General features: G+C 31.8%; 2 protein-coding genes across 6 annotated transcripts in view; both read right to left on the minus strand.

Annotated features, from left to right (window-relative positions):
• LOC102616576 (probable caffeoyl-CoA O-methyltransferase At4g26220) overlaps positions 1 to 20262 on the minus strand; it is a 43935-nt gene extending 23673 nt beyond the window's left edge. The window contains exon 1 of the mRNA XM_052444781.1: positions 20234 to 20262. The gene's annotated coding sequence lies outside the window, so the exon portion shown is untranslated. The remainder of the gene's footprint in view (positions 1 to 20233) is intronic.
• On the minus strand, positions 18763 to 21210 carry LOC102617076 (probable caffeoyl-CoA O-methyltransferase At4g26220). Of its 5 annotated transcripts, none has more exons than XM_015529424.3 (6): positions 21089 to 21210; positions 20158 to 20233; positions 19997 to 20076; positions 19574 to 19718; positions 19283 to 19414; positions 18763 to 19177 (listed from the first exon to the last, which is right to left on the minus strand). In XM_015529424.3, exons 2-6 carry the CDS (start codon positions 20221 to 20223, stop codon positions 18884 to 18886), a joined length of 717 nt encoding a protein of 238 aa, XP_015384910.1. In that variant the 5' UTR covers positions 20224 to 20233; positions 21089 to 21210; the 3' UTR covers positions 18763 to 18883. The 5 variants fall into 5 exon arrangements, with proteins under 5 accessions (XP_015384910.1, XP_006475392.1, XP_006475393.1 ...); XM_006475329.4 differs by having other exon boundaries at positions 20158 to 20236; positions 21089 to 21205; XM_006475330.4 differs by having other exon boundaries at positions 21060 to 21148.
• Between the last annotated feature and the right edge of the window lie 1747 nt (positions 21211 to 22957).

Below are 22957 nucleotides of genomic sequence, written 5' to 3' on the forward strand. Positions count from 1 at the left end.
AGCACGAAGGAAGGTTATTGATATCCAGTCTATGATTTTTGAGTGATGATACAGCCACAAATTCTTGTACAATTTATCTTGTACAAAATGATTTGACATTAATTCATTAGTTGAATGAAAATACAAAATAATAAAAATAGATCATGTGGGCCAAGATGATATGTACATTCCTTTAAATAATTCACACTTGTCACCAACATCAATATGTAAAGTGGCAAACATGGTATAGCATAACTCAAAGCTAAAGATAACACAAATACTAAAATTTAGAAGTTATCATGTCATCCAATGTCAAAAGATCACACAAAATGCCTTAATTTTTTTTTTTTTTTTGTAACTAAACTCCAAAACAAGGAAGATGTGTGATCTTCCTAGTCAGTCATCTTCGGCTCAAAAATTTGAAATAGGTTAGTAAAAGTACATCAACACAACTATTAATTATTCCACAATTGTCAACTATTCCCTTCCTTTAACCAAAATGAGACATTATCCTCAATGTCTAAAAGGAAAGAAGTAGGGTTTAGAAGACATCATGTGAATACTGCAACATAAGAAAATATTTACAAATGGAAGACTAAATCTAATTTGTACTCTTTATTACTGCTACTGTTGTCATTATTAGCTGACCAATCTAATGCAAAGATCCTGGATTTGGCTCTAGTCTGTCAGCTTGTAAAAATTGAAGTAACTCATTAGTAATAGGAGCACAAATAAAGAACTTTTTTACTATGAATGGAATGAAATGATTCTTAATTGCATGGTTAAGAAATGCTATCAAGCCTTTATAAAAGTTGTAAGCATTTAATAAATCGATGAATTTTTTATGAATGTTCAAATGAGCCCATGATGCGAATATAATTAGTGCCTCTAAAGTTGCAAAATCTCTTGTCAGGAAAATAAATGCGTCCACATGGTTTAGCATCTTAGATATTCTTTCTTGTATACTTAAGATGTCTAGCTCTTCTCCAATTAGTGAGCCAGATAGACATCTCAAAGGTTTGAGGGCTTTTGAGATGACACGGATCACTTGGCTTTTTTTAGTGTAAGCAGCTTGTGAGACAAGTTTTGATAACCCTCGGTGACCTCTTCCATATACTGGGTGTATTTTTCTCTCTACTAGTACTCGACCAAGATCTATTGCTGTTTGAACAAGCTCTTTGTATTTTCCACAACGAAAGCTAGAAAGCACACAAACGTTCTTGAATTGTTTGTTCCAACTTGCTGCGATTGAAATAATTCTCAAAAGTAATTTATGAGTTTTTTTTTAAAAAGCTCGAATTTAAATATCTCAATAAAAATATAATGATACACAATTATAAATAAGGTGGTGTGTTTGTCAAATGACCTATAAATTTCATGCCTCAAGAGTCAAAAGTAAACAATAAAGAAAAGCAACAATAAGTAAATATAAAATCACACCATTCAAAGTAATAATGCAAATGACAAAAGAACAGTAAAACAAAAGGATAGGTACTAGTAGTTGTGACCGTGGCTCACATCTTTCTTTGGTTTTACATCCAAAAATGATTTAAGCGCCCTCTATGAGTCAAGGATAAACTTCTCATCCAATTTTCTTATAAACTTATCAAGACTATATGTCCATGTTCTTTTTGGAATAAAGGCCACAAGTGGAAAATTGCACATTGTACGTATCCACTGGGATACGTTTCAAGATTCGAAAAGATGTCATCCAATGATCTTTATTCAAGCTCCCTAATGAATTGAATCTTGTCTCCCCTGTTGTCGAACACCATTCCTAAAAAGTTACAAGGACGTCTGTTGTAGTTTGTTCGAGCACACTTATGACAATAAACTTGGAGTTGCTAGCTCTTTGTTTTCTTGACTAGTTTCCTTTCTCGCAACTAAGTATATAGGCAAAACATTTGGGAGGTAACTCCTCCGTTAATCATACTTTGGCTTCAATTAACCAACGGATATCAATAGGGATGTTATTCCTCAAAAGTAGTAGAAAACGTTCAGACCGAGCTATGTATATTGTGAGAAGTGCATTTTTAAAGAGTGAGAGAACTCGCTTATGAAGATTTACAAGAATTGCATTATATCCATACCTTGTCTTAAGAATTTGAGTTATTATGGGAAAATGAAATAACCGACTTTAATAGTCACGGAATACCGTTGCCTGCCAATTATATCAAATAAAAAAATCAATCTAGTAAAAAGCAAACAGCAAAATAAAAACACATTGATATAAAGTGGGATGTTAACTCACCATCATCCCTTTATTGAGTTTACCTTAAGTTCTAATTGGATATCATAGATACCATTATCAATGTGACTGAGTTGTCTTTCTTGTTCTTCAAAATAGGATACTAACGCTAGTGGTCGTAGATCCTAAATAGGATGTGATTTATAAATTTACAACAAGCCGCTTAGGTGATGCTTTACACGTAAAAGTTCATTAAGGTGGTTGAAGAGGATCTATTTCATAAAGGTACTCATGACGTATAATACAAGTGATAAAAAAAATACAAGTGTTAAAAAAATGCATTTAAGTGAGAAACAATCAAATAATTTCAATCAGCAAAAGAAAATAAAAAAATTAAATCATCTAAAGAAAAGACTGAATTAAGATTTGGTAAGTCACTTAAATTTATTTCGGTGTTTTATTCATGTGGTTGATACTCTAGATATGGCTTTAATATTTTATTATTAACTCTGAAAGTGACACCATGATCCTTAATTTCAATAGCCCTATGTGGAAAAATAGTGTAAATGATAAATAGACTAGACTATCAAGAGCGTAATTTACCTAGGAATAGATGTAGGTAAGAATTGAATAAAATCACTTTCTAACTTGTTGTAAAAGATTTCCTCATAATATGCTTATCACAAAAGACATTCATCCACTGCTTGTAATTCTTAGCATTTTCATATGCATCATTGTGAATTTCCTCAAGTTCTGCCAACTTTAATAGTAGCCTATTGCATGTCAAAGTTGAATTTTTTTATGGCCTAATATGCACGACGCTCGAGTACCACCAATAGGTGACAAGCTCTTCTATATAGTAGCCTTTAAAGAGACATCCAATAGATGCCTTGAAAGCTATTCGACACGCCCATAGTACATAATCAAATCCCAATGACTAGTCTTTCATGTCTAGTCTCACTGTTGTTTTTAAAATGTGCTTTATTTCTTAATTGGAGATCTCAACTTGGCCACTGGTTAGAGGATAGTATGGGGTCACTACTTTATATGTCATGGAATATTTTACCAAAAGAGTTTTTAATGATTTGTTGCAAAAGTATGAACTACCATCACTGATTATTGCCCGATGAAATCCAAAGCGCGAAAAAATATTGCTTTTCCAAATCTCATCACCACTTTGTGATCATTAGTTCTACACAAAATTATTTCTACCTACTTTGTTATATAGTCAACAGCAATCAATATCTATTAACAGCCAAAAAAAGGATGAAAAGGTCTCATGAAATCGATGCTCTATACATAAAAAATCTCAACTACCAAAATAAGACTTAATCGCATCATGTTTCTTCATGTAATACATCCCATGTACTTATGCAATACTGAAGTTGACTTGTAACAAAATATTTCAATATATCAGCAAACCATGGTAATACTTCCTCATTCATTAATTGTTCGTTTGGAAATGATTCATTCAATGGTAATGCTTTTGAAATCGGGTCAAAATTAAGGTGATAGAGATGATCTGCTACCAGATTTTCCGTGCTTTTCTTATCTTTGAACTTAAGGTCAAATTCCTGCAAAAATAACACCCAGGGAATTAGTTTGCCCTTTGAGTAATTTAACTGCACATTATTTAATGTCGTACTAGTGTAGTAAATGACATAAATGATACAATCAACCCTTTATCCTAACATTACTCCTATTGTATAATCAGATGCATTGCATATAAGATCATTAAAGACAAAAGGTACATCCCTTGCAATTAAATTACATAAGGGTTTAAAGATTTTGCTAAAATCTTTAATAAAACATGTATATAAACCAGCATGCCTGAGAAAAGATATTTTTTTTTAACATTTAGGGTGAAGTAAGATTAGAAATAGATCCACATGGGCTTTGTTGACCTTAATACTTTTGTTCGAAATGATGTAACCTAAAACAATACTTTGTTTTGCCATAAAATGGCACCTCTTCCAGTTCAAGCCTAAATTCTTCTCTACACATCTCTACAGAACTAGCATTAGATGATGCAAATGTTAATCAAATGAATTACCAAAAATAGACAATTCATCCATAAAAACTTCAAGGAAACATCCAACCAAATCAGAAAAAATGCTTAATATGCATCATTAAAATGTGGCAGCTGCATTGTATAATCCAAATGACATTCTCTTATATGTAAAAGTGCCAAAAAGACAAGCTAAAATGGCTTTCTTTTGTTCTTTTGGTGCTACGAGAATCTGGTTATATCCTGAATAGCCATTTAAACAGTAATAAAATGCATGACCTGTTAATCTATCAAGCATTTGATTGATAAATGGTAAAGAAAAATGGTTTTTTCATGTAAATTCTTGATAGAATTTAATTTTCTATAATTAATCATGTGCACCACCCTGGAGTCACTTTAATGAGTATTAATTCATTGTCAACATTGGTAACTACTGTAACTTCTAACTTTTTTAGGACAACTTGCATAGGACTGACCCATGAACTATCAGAAATTGGGTAAATAATACCTAAATCCAATATTTTAAAGACTTTAGTTCTAACAGCTTCTTCCATTGGGGTTTAACAGATGATTTATATTTGTAGTATTTTGCATTTTCATGAAGATGAATGTAATGCATGCAATCTACTGGGTTTATACTTTTTATGTCGACTATGGTCCATCTTAATACCTTTTTATGCTCTATTAAAACATTTGACAACTTACTCTTTTATTTATCATCAAGAGATGATGAAATGATTCCTGGCAAATTATTTTTGTCTCCTAAGAATGCATACTCCAAAGTGTCGAGTAATGAATTGAGCCCAAGCTTTGGTGATTTTGATGATGGCCTGAGTTTTTTCCCCGATGATGTCTGTTGCTCTATTCTTAATTTCTGTTTATTGGTATCCATGGATGGTGATGAATCGAATAAGGCATTGACCTCCTCAATCGATCTATCAATATCAAAATTCAAACTAAAGTGAGTTAAATATGTTTGTAAAGGATCATCATTAAAGTTAAATGGCAAAGTATAATCAACTAATTCTTAAACTAAATCAACATCAACAATTCCTTCATCTTCATTGTGAGGTTGTTTGGCAATATGAAAAACATTCAACTCTATGGTCATGTTGCCAAAGGACAATTGTATATTTATAGTCCTGTATTGAATGTGTGCTTTGACAGTTGCCAACAAAGGTCGATCTAGAATAATGAAGATGTGTTTTTTTGAATCCTGCACTAGTTAAGTGTCAATCATTATAAAGTCAACTAAAAAATAAAGTTGTCTACCTAGATAAGCACATCTTCTATAATACTGTGAGCTATTTTAATGGATCGATCTGTGAGCTGCAACTCAACCAAAGTTGGGTGTAATTCTCTCAATCTAAATTTCATAAATATTGAGTAAGATAAAATATTTTCACTAGCCCCTAAGTCCAACAAAGCATTCTTAATTATGTAAACCTCATATACTATATGAAATGATATAAGAGCCTAAATCTTTGTGTTAAAGGAATTTTTTGTTGGATTATGGAACTAATGTTCTCTATTAAAAAGACTATCTTTTGAACATGAATGCTTCTCTTTTTAATACAAAGGTCTTCAAAAAACTTTGCATAAGACAGCGTCAAATAAAAGGGATGTTAAGACATACCTATTTAAAGATTTCCATAACCTCACCTCTAGAATTTCTCTTTTTTGCTTTAACTAACCTCTGAGGAAATGAAGCTTTAGGGACGTATTATCGTTGCTACTTTCTTTTTTCTACTATGGTGATAATTCATTAAAGTCTAAAGGTACAACTTGAGTTGTCTTTTTCACCGGCATCTCCACTTTATTGTCGACTTATTTTTCTTTTCGCAAGGTCATGATGGCTTTGACCTCTTCAGGCCATTAGGGTAAATTAGTACTAACTTCATGTACTCTCTTAGGATTAGACATTGACTAACTTGAGAATTTACCTTTCTTAACAGTCATTGCTAAGGTTTCAACTAAAAAAGGAAGTTGACCCACCATCTTTTTGAGGTTCAAAATCAATTAGGCTTGTGAATTTATGCCAGTACTCATCTCATTCCGTAGCTCATCAATGGTGCAATTTTTTTATTCAAGTACGGAGTGAGTTAAATTATTGAAAATTTTTAGTGCCTTTTTCTCATGGTTTGACCCACTAACTTTTCATGGTCTCATGAATTCCAATAAAACAAAACAGCAGCTCCAACTCCATTATCACCAGTACAACTAATTCATCAACTCTTCAAATCTCTCAGCCACCATTTAGACAGTACAATCAGAATCAGATGAATCATGGTCAAATTGATTGTAGGTATATGGCTCTATTGATTTGGTAGCTATTAATGATACTCTTTGGGGAGAAAGTCCTTCGACTAACTTTAACTTCCTTGATGTCTGATCCTGATTCGCCAACATTGATTAGTATTAAAAATTGTTTAATTATCAAGCGATAATATGTTATTTTATGCTTATGTTATAATTTATATTTGTGTTTATGTAATATATTATGAATTATTAATTATGTTTTAAATATATTTAATTTTGTGTATTTTTATGTGTTTATTAGGAAAATTATTAATTTCACGTACTTCGAGGCTCCAAACAAATAAACGGAGGTCAAATTTGGATTCCGGAGGTCCGAAAACCTTAAGATCAGTCAAGATCGACTTAAAATTGGGCTTGTGTAAAAAAAGTTGACTTTTCCTGTTGACCGAGCACTGATTGGATGATGAAATGAGCTTACAATAGATATGAGTGCATGGGATAACTGGCAATCTTGACTAAATCTCAACCGTTCATGATTCAATGGCCATGATTGTGCCACGTGGCAATGATTGGTGAAGCAAGTTGGAGGATCCGAATCTTTGTATTCGGGTCGACCCGATCCACCCATTAACCCGCCAAATCTCAACTGTTCTTTGGGCAAATCGGACGAGTCAAATGATGCCATGTGTGATGTTGACTTTTGAAGTTTGACCAACCATTGGATCTTGATCTAAGGGTTGTGAGGAGCACATGCATGAAGCCTATGATGGACCGCAAAGCACTGGATTATAAATTTATTTTTCTATAAATAAGGCCTCATTTTTATGTTTTAATCATCTCTCTACAACTCTCTTCTTCTCAAATTCTCTCCATCTCCTTGTAATCTTGATTTCCAAGTGTGTTTTTAATATTTTGTATAATTATTTTCATTAATAAAATTAGTTTTATTTCCAATTTTAGTTGTTTTTATTTCTTTTAATTATAAGTAATTCAATTTTACTACTTCTTTTTATTTTAATTATGCTTAACTAAATAATATTAGTTAGGGGAAGGTGAAACTCTTAAGAAATAAATATGATTTAATCAAATTCTATGTTTAATTTTATAAATTAAATTATTTTCTATTTAATTTTATACATGTTTTATATTTTGAAAATTTGATTTATTGTAGACAAACAAATGAATTTGGCACAATAAATTCTTAAGATCTTAATATAAGGCATGGTGAAATAGTATTTTGACTTATTGTAGACAAATTAAATTTTGGCACAATAAATACTTAATCCATCATAAATTTAAAGGGAAAATAATAATAATTTGTATAATTAATCTTTTGGGTAATAAATCTAAAAAAAATTGGCAAAAAGAATTTATTAAGTTTTATTTATTCCTAAGAGTGGATCCATAACCCTAACTAGTTCAATTCCATAGTTTCATTTAAATTAAGTTGTTTATATTCAAATTTTAATTTTAATTTTTAGATAAAATAAAATAAACTAATTAAATCTTTTCTCTGTGGATCGACCTCGGACTCACCGAGTTATAATACAACAAGACACTCTTATACTTGAGAGTTAAAAATTACTTTTAAGTTGTGTCAAACATGAACTTCATTTACTCCTTTGATTTTTCTTACATTCTTAAATGATCAACTTCGCTATTGGAAATTATCAGCTTGTCAATGGAAGAAATCCCAAATTTCTAATGCACTTTTAGACATTGGCTCACCTCCACTTGTCGCTACAAGCTATTCTTGCATATATGGCAATAGCCTCTCCAAGATGTATTGATATTGGTACCATCTCTCATCTATTTCTTGTATCCGCAACGTGGACACTTCAAGAGTAGCTCATTGAATCACACCCATACTTAAAAAAATTGCTCGTCTTCTCTCTGAATAAACTCTGAGATTTCCTTGCGAATAATGTTAGTTTTATGCACTGGGAAGTGTTTATTTAAAAACTTGGCTACCATTTGTTCCCATGATGTAATACCATTAGCAAGTAATGTATTGAACCAAGAACGAGCTTTATCCTTTAGAGAAAATAAAAACAATCTAAGCTTACATCTTCATTTGAAAAAAATTTATATTTAAAAGTTTGGCAAATAGCATGAAAATCATTCGAATGATTGTGTGACTCTTCATTTTCTAGGCCATAGAGTGATAGGAAACAATTTAGTACACTAGATTTTAACTCAAACTCTTAGCAGCTACATTGGGGTAATCTTATGTATGAAGTGCTCCAATTAGCCAATGGATTGAAGTAGTCCTCAAATGGCCTCTCTTATGATACTTGCGGTTGTTGTTCCAAATTTATTTCAAATTATCCTCAATTTTAACCTTTGATGCAATGCATCTATGTGTGCGAATTGTCTTTTCTAATTCAAGGTATATAGTTCTAGAAGTGTCTTTTTCAATTCAAGGTCTATAGTTCTAGATCATGTGATTATGACCTTCGTTGTGCATGAAAATAAATTTTTTTAAAAAAAATGACTAATGAAAATAAAGAGAGATGAGAAGTTACGATACTGATTGTATATTATACTCTTACTATAAAAACAAACTTAAAACCTACACACAAAGTTATTTACACAATATTTACAAAGATAATCAACTCTACAAATTAAAAAAAATTATCTGCCCCACAATGGCGCCAAAAACTTATTGTACAAATTTTATTGTACTCACAAAACAGACAAATCTATTGCAGTATAGATTAATGGTGATGAGTGTCAATCCCACAAGGAGATATATTTAATTATAATCAAGGTTAATTTTCTAAGTTTATATATAAATTGGTTAGATATGATTTCTGAGTAGTATTGAGATTTAAATTAAAAATATAGTGGGAATAAATTAAAGATGAAACAATTCAAATGAAATAATTAAGTCTCTCGATGCTCACTTAACACTTCACCATGGGCTTAATATTCTTTTTTAGTTCCAATTTTTTTATGAGGGTAGTATTTCTACTTCTCATAGTCCTCATTCTGGTAAATATGGTATCAAACACTCATTGTGCCTTGGGGAAATAATTTTCTGCTAAATGTTTAACAAGTACATGTTGTGCTAGGTGAAAATAATTCTATTGTCGACAATGTGGTAAGATCGTCCACTAAATAACTTAGATGCATTCACTGTAAACATTGAGTCAAAATGGACCATTAACATTATAGAGGAGTTTCTCGCTAATAAATATAGTGTAAAGTGTTCATCATGCCAAACAATAATGATCTTGCATTAGGGAACCAGTACACGGTGTAAAACCTAGACAAGATAATTACTGTCTGAAAATGATGAGTCAAAACAAACCATATAAATCAAGAAAGTTAATAAACTTACCAAATTAAGCTCATGGATCATGTTAAGGCTTCACCTTCAACTCAAGCTTGAAACTAAACTAACTTGAAACTAAACTAACACTCATATTGAACTAGGGTTAAAATATAGAAAATAAAAGATCAAAAGAGAATTACATAAAATGGAGCTCAAATTTGGATTTAAAGTTACCAAATGAAGGGGTAGTCCTTTATTTATAAATACAATGGGTAAATCATGACTATCGGATGAAAACGACTCTAACCCTCAGGATTGTGCCACATGGCAAGCTTTAGATGGATGGAACAAGTCATCAAGGCTTTGATTCGGTGAATTGCATGTAATGTACACACGGTTTTTAGTCTAATAATATGCTATCACATCATCGGTCAACATAAAAGTCAACTAGCATTGATTCAATGTATTGCTTGTATCTTAAGCTCATTGTTTAGTCCAATAGAATGATGTCACATCATCAGTCAATGCAATAGGTTGCTACCACGTCATCGATTAATGCCATATCAGTTGGGCCCCACTAAAATCCTAAAATTTTAATTTTGCATGTTTTGCCTTCTTTAAGGTTTTTAACTATTCGAAGCCCAGAAATACTATTTGTTTTGCTGTCTGATTTCTTGTTAATTATGAAATGACCAAAATACTCCTTAATATATAAAATACTCAAATTATAATAAAACACACAATCAAAGTTCAAAAGACTTTTTTACATAAAAATAAAAATGTTAGTGAGACTTGAAGCGCAAAATGATGATTTTACCCTTTATAAATATATATTCTTCAGCACTTAAGGAGCTACTAGAAAGATATAGAAAAATTCTAATCCAATACATGTATTGAACAGAATGGAAGGACAAGACATTGTCAGTGTGCTGCAATAAATGGCTATAAAGTTGATCAAATCAGAAAATGAATTACCGCTAGCTCTGTTTTAGGCAACTTGGCATGCTAGAAAATTGGTTATTTTCTTAATGGAAAAAAAAATAAAGAACCTCTCAGATCTATAGTAAAGGCTAAAACAAAGATGAAATCTTACAAGAGGGTCAAGTGACCAGAATGGACATAATAAAAGACAATCAACTAAAGAAGCAAACCAAATGGAGCCCCCTCTATATGGTTAGTTCACGGCTAATGTTGATGCAACCATCAATGTTGACAAATAGGTAGCAGGTTCAGGAGTGGCCATCACTGATCCAAATGGATAACTAGTTGCAGCAGTTGTTAAAGTGTCAAAGTATGACGGCAATGTGGATCATGCAGAAGCTGAGGTAGTTGAGTGGGGTTTACAGGTGGCCATTAAGGATGGATTAAATTTGCTTATTGTTGAATATGATTCACAAATGGTAGTAGAGTTGGTGAACAATAGGAGAGGTAGCAGAACTAAAATGTACTGCATCATATCTGAAATTTATGCTTTGAAAATGAATTTCAATGAGTTTAAAGTTCAACACACGCCTAGATTATGTAATGGGGGTGCCTTAAATTTGTAAAGAAAGGTAGGCTCTTAAATCTCTTTTATTTTCATCATTAGTATCAGAGCCATATTTTTATGTTAAATTCATGCATACGGTTGAGTTTGTTTCATGAAAAAGTTTGAATTTCATACGTTAATTGATTCTTTAAGGTATATATGATTCGGTGGCTATTAATTTCATGTTTTGGAATACTAAAATTAAACTATAAATTCTGGATTTGATAAACATAGAATCGGCCTAGGGTTTAGATTACATGAACCTTAAGAAATCATGAAACTGAAACTTCAATTGCTCATATCTTTTTATCTAGGCAACCAGACATTGTGTGTACACATATCATTGGAAAGATCTTTTCAAGAGCTTTCCAACAATAATGTGATTTGTTAAAAATAGAATTAAAACGAGAAAGTTATGTCCAAAATAAGAATATGGACGTGAAAATTTAAAAACCCAAATTTTTGGAGAAGATGATGAATAGTGCCAAAATCATTTTTTCAATGATCCGACTTATTCTTATCTCCGATTAAAAATCCAAGGGCACCACTAGATTTAGGATGAAAAATTGAGTCAGATGGTGTCGCACCCAACATCACCTGAGTTATGTAAGATGGCGAGTGGGCCCCACATGCCAGCTGAGCGCGTGGGGACGTGCACAACACTAGTGCGTGGGGGGGAATGTGTCCAGAATGGTATTTTTTTGTATATTTTGCTATCTGGGATTCTGATTTGGACACCGTTTGTACCATTTGATTTGAAATTTAATTTTCTATTCTTTTTATAAAAAATAAAATTTCTAAATAATTTTTGTTTTATTTTTGGAATAAAATTTTGGATCGAATATATATAATCTTATGGATGAGCATCATATGTTAATAAATATTTGGCTCTAGTGGGAGCTGAAAAATATTTTTTATGGACATTGGCTTGAAAAACATTGATCTCATATTTAATCATTTGCTAACTATCACTAATATGAATTTTACGTTATTTTTCCTAGATGCCTCGCATTAGAAAATTATGGACTAAAAAAGACGAGTTAATGACATATAGAGCTTGGGTTTCTTCTATTGATTTAATTCATATTAATGATAACTTATCTTATAAGAACTTATGAAGAAAATGGAGAATTATAAGATGGACCATGACCATTTATGTATATTAATATAGAAGATATAGATGAGGTCTTTAACTGGCTAAAGTATAGAAAAGTGAGCACAAGTATACAAATTTGGATTATTATCAACGGGTCCTCATAAATTCTTTACCTAATGATGATAATACACTTGTCTTTAAGGTTCACATGTTAGAGGAGATTGAGAATCTCCCGAGTAATAATATTATTTGCTGAGGCGTGAAATTGAGCTAAAAGAAGAGTCGTCTTGCATTCACACGAACTTTTGGAATGAAAGACAAGTTTATAGCCTTGGTAAAGGGCATACGTTATGATATGAGAAAACCATCAACAGGATCATCAAGAAGGAACAATTGTTTTTATTTGGAGATACACTTGAGTATAAGTTGGATGAAAAAATTATGAGCAAAAAAAAATATTTTAAGAACATGTAGAAGATTCTATGTATTAGCTTGACTATATTAGGTTATTTCTTTTGTTTGTTAACTTTTATTGTTTTGATGTTATTTCTCATTTTGTTGATTGAGCAATATGTTGTTATGACTTTAATTAATGAACTTCTATATTAGTTATTGCTCAACTCTACATATTCTTTTATGGTATCTCATAAATCATTCTGTTGAGTGAGAGTTCTAAACAAATTGAATTTAATGAATTCATAATTAGAAGTAATAGTTTTGTGCACTAAAATTGAATTAATGATGAATATGATAAAAGGAATTGGATGATGATTGGAAACTTCGACAACTTTTTTATTACATTCTCGATATTAGTTTGTCATATTTTTTGGTTTATGTTTGTAGCAAAATAAAGTGTTTATGTATAATTATTGATTATGCCTTTATTGATTGCTTTTTGAATTGTCTCTGTGTTTAAAGAAAGTTGAGATGGCATCTGCATTTAAGAATGTTGTGGCTGAATTGAACAAGGGTGCAAAGCTGCATGGTAACAATTATGATATTTGGCATTATAAAATTCAATATATCCGTAAAGAGCAAGAGACTCTAGAAGCTCTTAACAACACCCTATCTAAGCCTGAGCAAGGTAATAGTGCTCAACATATGAGGGATCTTGAGGCTTTTCTGGCCTGGAAAAAATAGAATAGTAATGCTCGCATAATGATGTTAAGCAGCATGCAAGATGACCTCATGTATAAATTTGAGAAGTATGAGACTACTTAAGAGATGTGGCTCACTCTAAAAGACAAGTTTGTTGGCACTTTGACCACTAAGCTGAGAAGGGTTACGATCAATTTCGATCCTTATCAGAAGCACCAAAATCATATTATGAGAAAGCATCTGAGGAAAATATCAAACACAGTTCGTGAACTTAAGTCTGTTGGACATATTCTGACTGATGAATAACAAGTCCAACCAATGATAAGATCTCTACCTTATTCCTGAGAACACATGCAGGTGAATGACTCACAATGAGAGTATCAAAACTTTCAATGATATTGAACATCACCTAGAACTAGAGGCAAAGCATTTTGAGGTAGCTAAGCTTTTTTATCGTGTTTATATGGCCGAGTCAAGCTCGCACAAGGCTTCGAGCTACAAGTGCAAAAGATGCCATAAGTATAACCAAAAGGGTAAGAGATCTGATCCTGATCAAAAAAAGCCAGATGCTAAGAAAATACCCAAGGGGTAAGCGTGCCGGTAAGAAAAATGACAAAACCATGATGAAATAAGCCAAAAAAGGTAAGACCCAACTCCATTTTACTAAATTATGCTTACCGATTCTCGTTCTGTGTGGACTATAAACTCAGGAGCAACAGACCATATAGCTCGTGATCAAAATGCATTGTAGAGTATATTTGAATCAATCAAAGGACTAGATCGATATACATAAGCAACAACTCTAGAGTTGAAGCAAAAAGAATAGGCACCTGCAAATTGACTTTGTGTGGTGGACATATTCTTTTATTGCACGATGTGTTATATGCACCAGAGATTCAATGAGACTTGGTTTCTATTCCTATCCTTCTTGAATTAGGATATAATTTAAACTTTCATGGCATTGTTTAGAGATTTTCTTAAATTTAGTCCTTATTGGAACTAGGCATTTGATTAATGGTTTTATTGTATTAGATACAACACTTGATGGTTCAAGTTATAATAATAGTTATTTTTCGTATATTACTTCTTTCGGTAATAATAATATAGAAGAAATTACTTGGCTTGCTAGATTAGGTCACATAGGGCAAGAAAGAATAAATAGACTTGTGAGAGAGGGCATAAGATAGAAGCATTTTGAAGTAACTAGTGTTGAATTATCCAATTACAAATGGTTGCCGAATCATTTTCTAATATAAGCTAACATTTTTAAAATAAATCATCTCTTAACATTTTTAATCTAATTTTTCAATAGGTCAGTAGTTCGATTTTGGTTAGATTTCTTTTTTGTTAACAGTTCTATATAATCAATTGGTTTTTCAGTTCATTATTATTTTCGATTATGAACACCCTCCTCAAAATTGTCTTTCAAAATCTCCTTTACAACATTGTTATTTTCTTCCATCCTGCACACAAGGCCTACTATAATCAATGTATAATAAAAAAATAATAATAATTTATAAATTTGTATTCGAAAAAAAATTGCAAATTTTTTGGACTAAAATGATAATTTTCATAATTATAGTCTTTGTTTTTAATATCAAAACTTTTGTCCCGAAATGTAAATAAAATAAAGTAAGTTTCTATGCCACAATACAATTTAGCAAAACTTTAGGGACCAACGACATTTTACCCTGTTCACATTTGGTCAAGGACCATTTTGAAAAGTTTGCAAACAAATTAGGCTATAATAGAGTTCCTATATGCAAACATTTCCTAAATATTAGACCATACGAAAATTTTATAAAGTAGAGGGAGAACAATATTATCCCTCCCTCAACTTAAACCTTCGTGACTTCCTCACCCAGCAACACAGTATTGAAATGGAAAAACCGAAAAAAGTAAAGTAACATACCCATATCCAAACAAAGCTAATAAAATTAAATACTATTAATAATTTAAACAGTAATAATAAATAAGGCAAGCATGAAATTAGAAAATATTAAAGAGTTATTTAAAAAATAATAATAAGAGCAAGTAACCTGGTTGGCTGGCTGGCTGGCTGGCTGGCGATGGAGCAATGGAAGGAACGGTAGCAGTAGGTCGGCAGCAAGTATAAGGTAGTATCGACCACCGGCAGATGGGACTTAGGGTTTGGGTTCGTGGCTTTGTGCAGACAGCTGAAAGTGAGAGAGTAGAGACCGAGAGTGGTGCAAACATGCGTAATTTGTGTGTATATATATGTTGTAATGAAATTACAAAAATGTCTTAATCTCAGTTCAGTTCGGGTTTTATAATTTTTTATCTGAAAACCAATACCGAACCAAGCCATTTGGTTCAGTTTTTATAAATTCAGATTTTTAGTTTTAAAAATATCGAACCAACCAAAAAACTAAAACCGAACTGAATTTTTTCCAGTTTCGGTTCAGTTTTACCTACCCTAATACATTTAAACAATTTATTGGAAGTGGCATCATACATTAGTTTTCATAATAAAACTCGTAAGTCATTTATTCTTTCCTTGTCCATATTTGTAAATAATCTTCTTCTTTTTTGTTCATACATATTTTATAAATTCCATAAATATATAGAGTTAAATATAAAGTTCCATTCAATTTACCAAATTTTGCGAAGGTACCGGAAGTGCCATAACATAATTATTATTGTGTTTGATTTAGAGAACAATTTTATTTAAGCAATCAGCTTTTCAATTCATCTTAACGGTTCGATTCTAAACACCTTTCTCAAAATCCTCTTTCATAATCTTCTCTATAACATTGTTATTTTCTTATATCATGCACATGAGGCCTACCATAATCAATAATGTATAATAAACAAAAATAAAATAATTTACAAATTTGTATTGGCCAAAAATAAAAATAAAAATATTGTAAGAATTTTGGACTAAAATGAAGAATTTTGAGAATTATAGTCACTATTTTTAATAGAAAATTAAAACTTATCCCAAAATATAAATAAAATAAAGTAAGTTTCTGAGCCATAATACAATTCAGTAAAACTTTAGAGGTCAATGATGTTTTACCCTGTTGACTTTTGGTCAATAACCATTTTGAAAAGTTTGCAAACAAATTAGGCCTTAACAGGATTCCTATATGCAAACATTTCCTAAATATTGGACTATACTAAAATTTTATAAAGTATAGAGATCTAAACGATATTATCCCCCCATCATCTTCAACCTTCGAAACTTCCTCACCCAACACCAACAGCACAGTCTTGAAATGGAGAAACTGAAAAAGTACAATAACATACCCATATCCAGACAAAGCTAATAAAACTAAATATTATTAATAATTTAATTCAATAATAATAAATAAGGCAAGCATGAAATTAGAAAAGATTAAAGAGCTATTTAAAAAAACCATTTAAAAAAAAAAACAGAGCAAGTCACTTGGCTGGTTGGCTGGCAACAGAGTAATGGAAGGAACGGCAGCGGTAGGTCGGCAGCAAGGATAAGGCAATACCGGCCACCGACGGATGGGACTTAGGGTTTGGGTTTGTTGCTTTGTGCAGGCAGCTGAAAGTGAGAGAGTAGAGACCGAGAGTGGTGCAAACATGCGTAATTTGTGTATATATATGTTGTAGTGAAATTTTAAAAAATGCTTTAATATCGGCTCGGTTCAAGTTTTATAATTTTTTATCCAAAAATCAAATCTAGCCAAACCATTCGGTTCAGTATTTATAAATTCAGATTTTTAGTTCTAAAAAAATCTAACTGAAACCACAAAAACTGAATCGAATCGAATCGAAGTTTTTCCAATTTTGATTCGATTTTACCCACCCCTAATAGATAAAAACAATTTATTGAAAGTGACATCAACATTAGTTTTCATAACAAAACTCGTAAGTCATTTATTGCTTCCTTGTCCATCTCCGTAAATAATCTTCTTCTTTTTCGTTAATACATATTTTATATATTCCATAAATATACATAGAGCTAAATATAAAGTTTCATTCGATTTCACCAGATTTCTTAAAGGTACCGGAAATGCCGTAACATAATTATTACTATGTTTGATTTTAGTATCCTCTATTAATATGTGATGCCTCAATTAATATGTTAGATAAATATTTCGAGTAAGATTTCAAATAATACTGTAACATACGCACCCAATGCATGCACCACACCTGTCCTGCAAATGGAGAAAAAGCATGCAATTGTTTTTGTTTGGTAGCTAGCTAACCAATCAGGAGCTGGCTAAGTTGGATCTGTATGTTACAGAATCTGTAACTTAGCCAGCTCCTGATTTTTCATTAGTTCAATAGGATGATATAAATGGTAAAAGATTTGTGTGGTTAGAATGCATTAATAAATCATAATCTAATGTATTTTCCAATCTATCACACAAGAAGCACGCAATACCATTAATTGATCATAAATAATTCACCAAGCATCTCATTGGAAGTGAAAATTAATATATTTGAAATTCATCTATTTAAAAGTGACTTGTCTTCCGTTTTAATTTATAACATGGATGGCTCATTGTTAATTAATTTAGAAGCAGGGCAAAATATCGTCTCAGAGGTATACAAGACTTAAGAAACTATGATGGAACTAATTTTTAGGTCATGTTTGGTTTGAAGAAAAGGGAGGAGAGGAAAAGAGTAGAATGGAAAGGAAGGGAAAGGAAGGGAGAAGAAAGGAATGGAGAAGAGTAGTGAAATTAGATTTTATTATTTGGTTTGATGTAAAATTTGATAAGGAAATAAATTATAATTTTTTTCTTTAGACAAATTTATCATTTACCTTAAATATTAAACTATTTATATTAGTAATATATATATATATATATATAATAAAATGACAGTCCGGTGGCCGGCGGCGGAGGTCCAACGAAGTCTGACGGTGGTCCGACGACCTTCCGGTGAGGTCCGGCGAAATCCGGTGGTGGTCCCGCGACTTTTCGGTGGAGATCTATTTATAATATTAAATCAATAAAATAAAATTATAAATAATAATTATTAATGATATTAAATAAGTTAAAAAATTGAAGGGTAATTTTAGAAACTTTAGTTTCTAATGTAAGAGGATTTTAAATTCTTCACTACTTAGTATGGAATTCAAATTCTACATTATGATGGATATTAAATTCCAATGAAAATTAAATTCTTATACATTTTGTCAAACCAAACAATGAAAATAAAAAGAGAATTTAAATTACTTTCCTCTCCTACATTCTCTCCTCCCAACCAAACATCACCTTAGTACCTAAGAGACAAAAGTCCACAGCAATAAGAAGTGCAATCAAGAAATTGTTAACAGCTACAGAAATTGCTTGCAACCACCTTAGTTTTGTCTTGAATGCTGAAATTGTTAACAGGTAATTATTATTCATTCCCAATGAATTATTTAAGCAAGTTCAAGGGACCCTTACAAACAAACACTGCCTATATCATGGAACAAGTAAAATGTGAAATTTTCAACTAGAAATTCAGAATATACGCCTGCAGATTGTGATCCCATCACCTAAAGCAACATGAGAAAGTTGGACACGAGGATCATCCGCAAGTGATCTGTTAAGGTCCAATATTGCTTGCCTGCTGCTGCCTCTAAAATGGTCCGGAACCTGCTCTTCAGGCACTGCAACTGTTCCCCCCCAGAGTGTGTTGTCATAGACAGCTATACCGCCCACTTTCAACAACTTCATCAACCTCTCATGGTAGTTACAGTAGTTGTCCTTGTCGGCATCCACAAAAGCATAGTCAAAACTGCCTTCATTTTCACTCTGCAGCAGATTCCAGAAAGGATATTTGTTCAAAAACAAAAGTCAATTGAATGGAAGAGTAATGGAGGGAACAAAGGTACATATTTCAGAGTATTAAATCTTTACATCTTTTAGTAGCTGATCAAGAACTGATAGTGCCTCGGATTCAATGAAGTTTATCTTGTGATCAACTCCAGCCTTTTTAATGATAGGTAATCCTATTTCATATGTTTCACGATTCACATCAATTGCTGTAATCTGCAGTATTTTGTTTCCAGTCATAAATAGCTTAGTAGGCAAGTGCATGATATGATAATAAGATGTTAACACAATTTAACCAAAGCCATAACATATTGCAGGAACACTGCATTAATAAATTCAATTCTACAGCATCACATATGACGATGGACTATTTACCTGACCATCCTCTGGAATTGTGAGTGCAGTGAGGAGAAGAGAATATCCAGTGAAAACTCCAATTTCAATAGTTTTCTTGGCATTCACTAGCCTCAAGAGCATGGCCATTAACTGACCTGCATCCGGTGCAGTGCCCATCATGGCCCTGAGAATTAACTAAGCAACATTCTAGATACACATTGATATGAATTGATAACATTTGAAAGTCTTCATCTCAATTTTACGGCATTTTCAGTGAGTTCCATAAACAAGCTTAAAGGTTCCTTTAAAGGGTTCTTATCTGATAACTGATGCAGTTATATACTATTTTGTCATCATTCAGTATATTTTGGGAATTTAATTCTTATATGAGGTGGTTAAAATAAGGATGAAAAATTGTAGCTGCTTAAAGAAGCAGTATTAAGTATATATAAAGACAAATACCATGGATGGTCAGCAGTAACATCTCTTATCTTCTTCAGCGGCTCTGGCTCTCTTGGGTAAACACTCGTCTCAAGGATATACTGCCACGGTAAAAGTAATAATTAAAAATGGAAAACAAGAAAATGTAGTAATCATAACGGGGAGAATGTGTTGGATGGTACCCTGTATAAATCTTCACTTTGCAACAATCCCTTGCTACTTGCTGCTTGTTTTGCTTTGTCTGTCATTGCTCTCCACCTGCTTCACATAAGATATTTTGACTGACCCCTCAAAGGAAAATAAATAAAATAAAATAAAAAAGAAGCTCTCTTCAGAAGTGCACAAATTCTAAGTGAGAGGAAGTGATAAGATCATATGAAGATGTCATTCTGACATGCACATATCATATGGTAGCAGGTGACGCACATACAGAAAAGATAATACCATTATGTGATGCACATGAAAACGCAGATCAAGGCCATTATGTGATGAATATATGACAAGAATCTATGGCAAAGAATCAAAACTATTATATTATACTGGAAAGAAACAAGACCATTGTGTATATGTAAATTTGGAAGATGAATCCTGTTTTATAATATTTAATTTATTTCTTTTTATGTCATTTGAATTTATTGTATAGGTTGGCTCTGTTTCATAACTGTTATTCAATTAATTTGTCGCCAAGGTGAAGAAGGCAAGTCTCATTTCTTATTAAAAGCTAGGCAGCATCTCTGAGTCAAGATTACAGTTACATCTATAAAATTCAGGTTCAAATATTTACGTAATATTAAATACAAACGTTAAAAATCCAGGAAAAATATGAATCGATCCAAATTTCCATTGCAAAAATAAATCAAGAAGTATTTACAAAAGCAGGCAATATTGTTTTAGCTATAGGCCAATCTAACTGTGCAAGGCTTTCTAATATGTTACCAAAATGATCTATATGTATTTAAAAAAAAAAAAAACTTGGATTAAATAAAAAATCTAAAAAATTGTTATAAGAAATATCAAGGGCTTCATTCATATCGAAGAGCAAGGGAAATCTCATAATGCATGCACAGAAAGAAAAGAAACTCACAAAGATAAGACAGAGAGAAAAGAAAGTACCCAGATCCAGTGACGTGAGGACAGCAATCCGGCGAATCTTATCCAATTGGCCTCTCTTTCACTTGCGGTTTTCTTTTGCTTAATATTACATCAACGATAGAGCTACAAAACACTTCGTATAAATAAGTGTGTATAAAATTAGTATAGTATAAGGAGATGATTGTATAAAGTACCTATAGACTCACGTAATTAAAAAAAAAATAACACTAATTTATACAAAATCATTTGTATCTTTGTCAATATTATTAATATCAAACATGCTCTTCCTAGGCCTATAAATAAATTATTTCTCGTAATTTACACTGTGGTCCTTGTTTGCTTAAAAATTAACAAATCACAATAGATAAAAATTATAGTTTTTCTCAAATATTTTAACTATATATATATATAGTTAGCCCAATTTAATATTATCACTAATTAAAATATGTCATGTATTAAGTGTTTGTTGACATTATTTTTTTTATCAATGTGATAACACTTATCAATTAATAAGATATTCATATACCACATCAGTTGACATAAAACTATGTATCACAAATATGTATTTGTCGCATTATCCAAATCACAGTAAGGGTCATTATCAGATCTGAAACTAAATTCCAGGACTTTTAACGTCGGATTAGAAAATTTTTCATCATGCTAATACATGCACGCTTAATTAATTATGAAGGGAAATATCTTGTCGGTGCCTATAAAAGACACTCTTTAACACTTAAGTTCCCTCAATTTATCACATGATATTAGTTCTGAATGTCCTACCTTTCAAAATCGATTTGTGAATTCAAAAGACTTCGCTTCATTATTGGAAATTCAAATGGAAAATATAGTACAAACAAGTTATATATTATCAATGACTAAATTAAGTAAATAATACTAAAGACTTGCATCCAGTATTCCGTTAAAAAAAATATTAAAAGAAAAATGTTTTCCCCAAAAACCTATCATCGGCTTTTGATTGCTTGGACTTCAAATTCTTGACCTGGAACTTGAGCCTTTGATTTATTGCCTTCACTACTTAATCAATTAAACTATTAATTGGAGATTCTAGAAAAGATTACCTTTACATATATTCCCTAATTGAAATCATATTTCAATGGCCTCTAAAATAATTATAGTTAAGAAATCATTGGATGTCTTTTTTCTTACAATTTTATTTATTGTCGGCAAATAATTTACAAAAGAATATTTTGGTAAGTATTTGATATATTACTACGAAATTGGTGACCGCAAATAAAAACCTCAAAAAAAAAAGTATTACAACACGCCACAAGAGTCATGACATTGATCCATCATGTTTCATTCATTTTTCAAAGAGAAAAAATTAGGTTTATTTTTGCCATTTTTAGAGCAAGAGAGATAGATCTAATGAGCGAGAGAAAAAAATATATAAAAAGTAAATATATGATCAATTTCTACTCCATCCATAACAAGTAGGCTGGCTCTTCTCATAATCATACCTCAAACATGCTACACTTTCTAATATGCTCCAGTAGCAGGTTGAACACTTCGTTACATCCTGTATGTAGATATGAAGCCCTCCATTATTCCATTTAAAGCTGCAATAGAATAAGGTTTGCCCAAAAAGCTTGTCATGGAAACTAAAGGAGTAGCTCTGGTTTGGAGACGGCACATGCTCACCGACATCATCGTCCTTCGACTTGCAGTGAACAGTTAGATCAAACCTTCCTTCCGAAGTATTATTTGTTATCACAACTACTCTTTTTGGTGTTATGTTTAAACCACCATTACTCTGCCTCACGGTTGCCGCAAGAAGAGTTACCAACAACATAATTTCTTTCAAATTCTTCATTCCTAAGTCTTCAACTCTTGTTTGTGTTTTTAAATTTTTTCAAGTACTTCATATAGGGC

This window comes from Citrus sinensis, chromosome 1, assembly GCF_022201045.2.
Source record: "Citrus sinensis cultivar Valencia sweet orange chromosome 1, DVS_A1.0, whole genome shotgun sequence".
Classification (NCBI taxonomy): domain Eukaryota; kingdom Viridiplantae; phylum Streptophyta; class Magnoliopsida; order Sapindales; family Rutaceae; genus Citrus; species Citrus sinensis.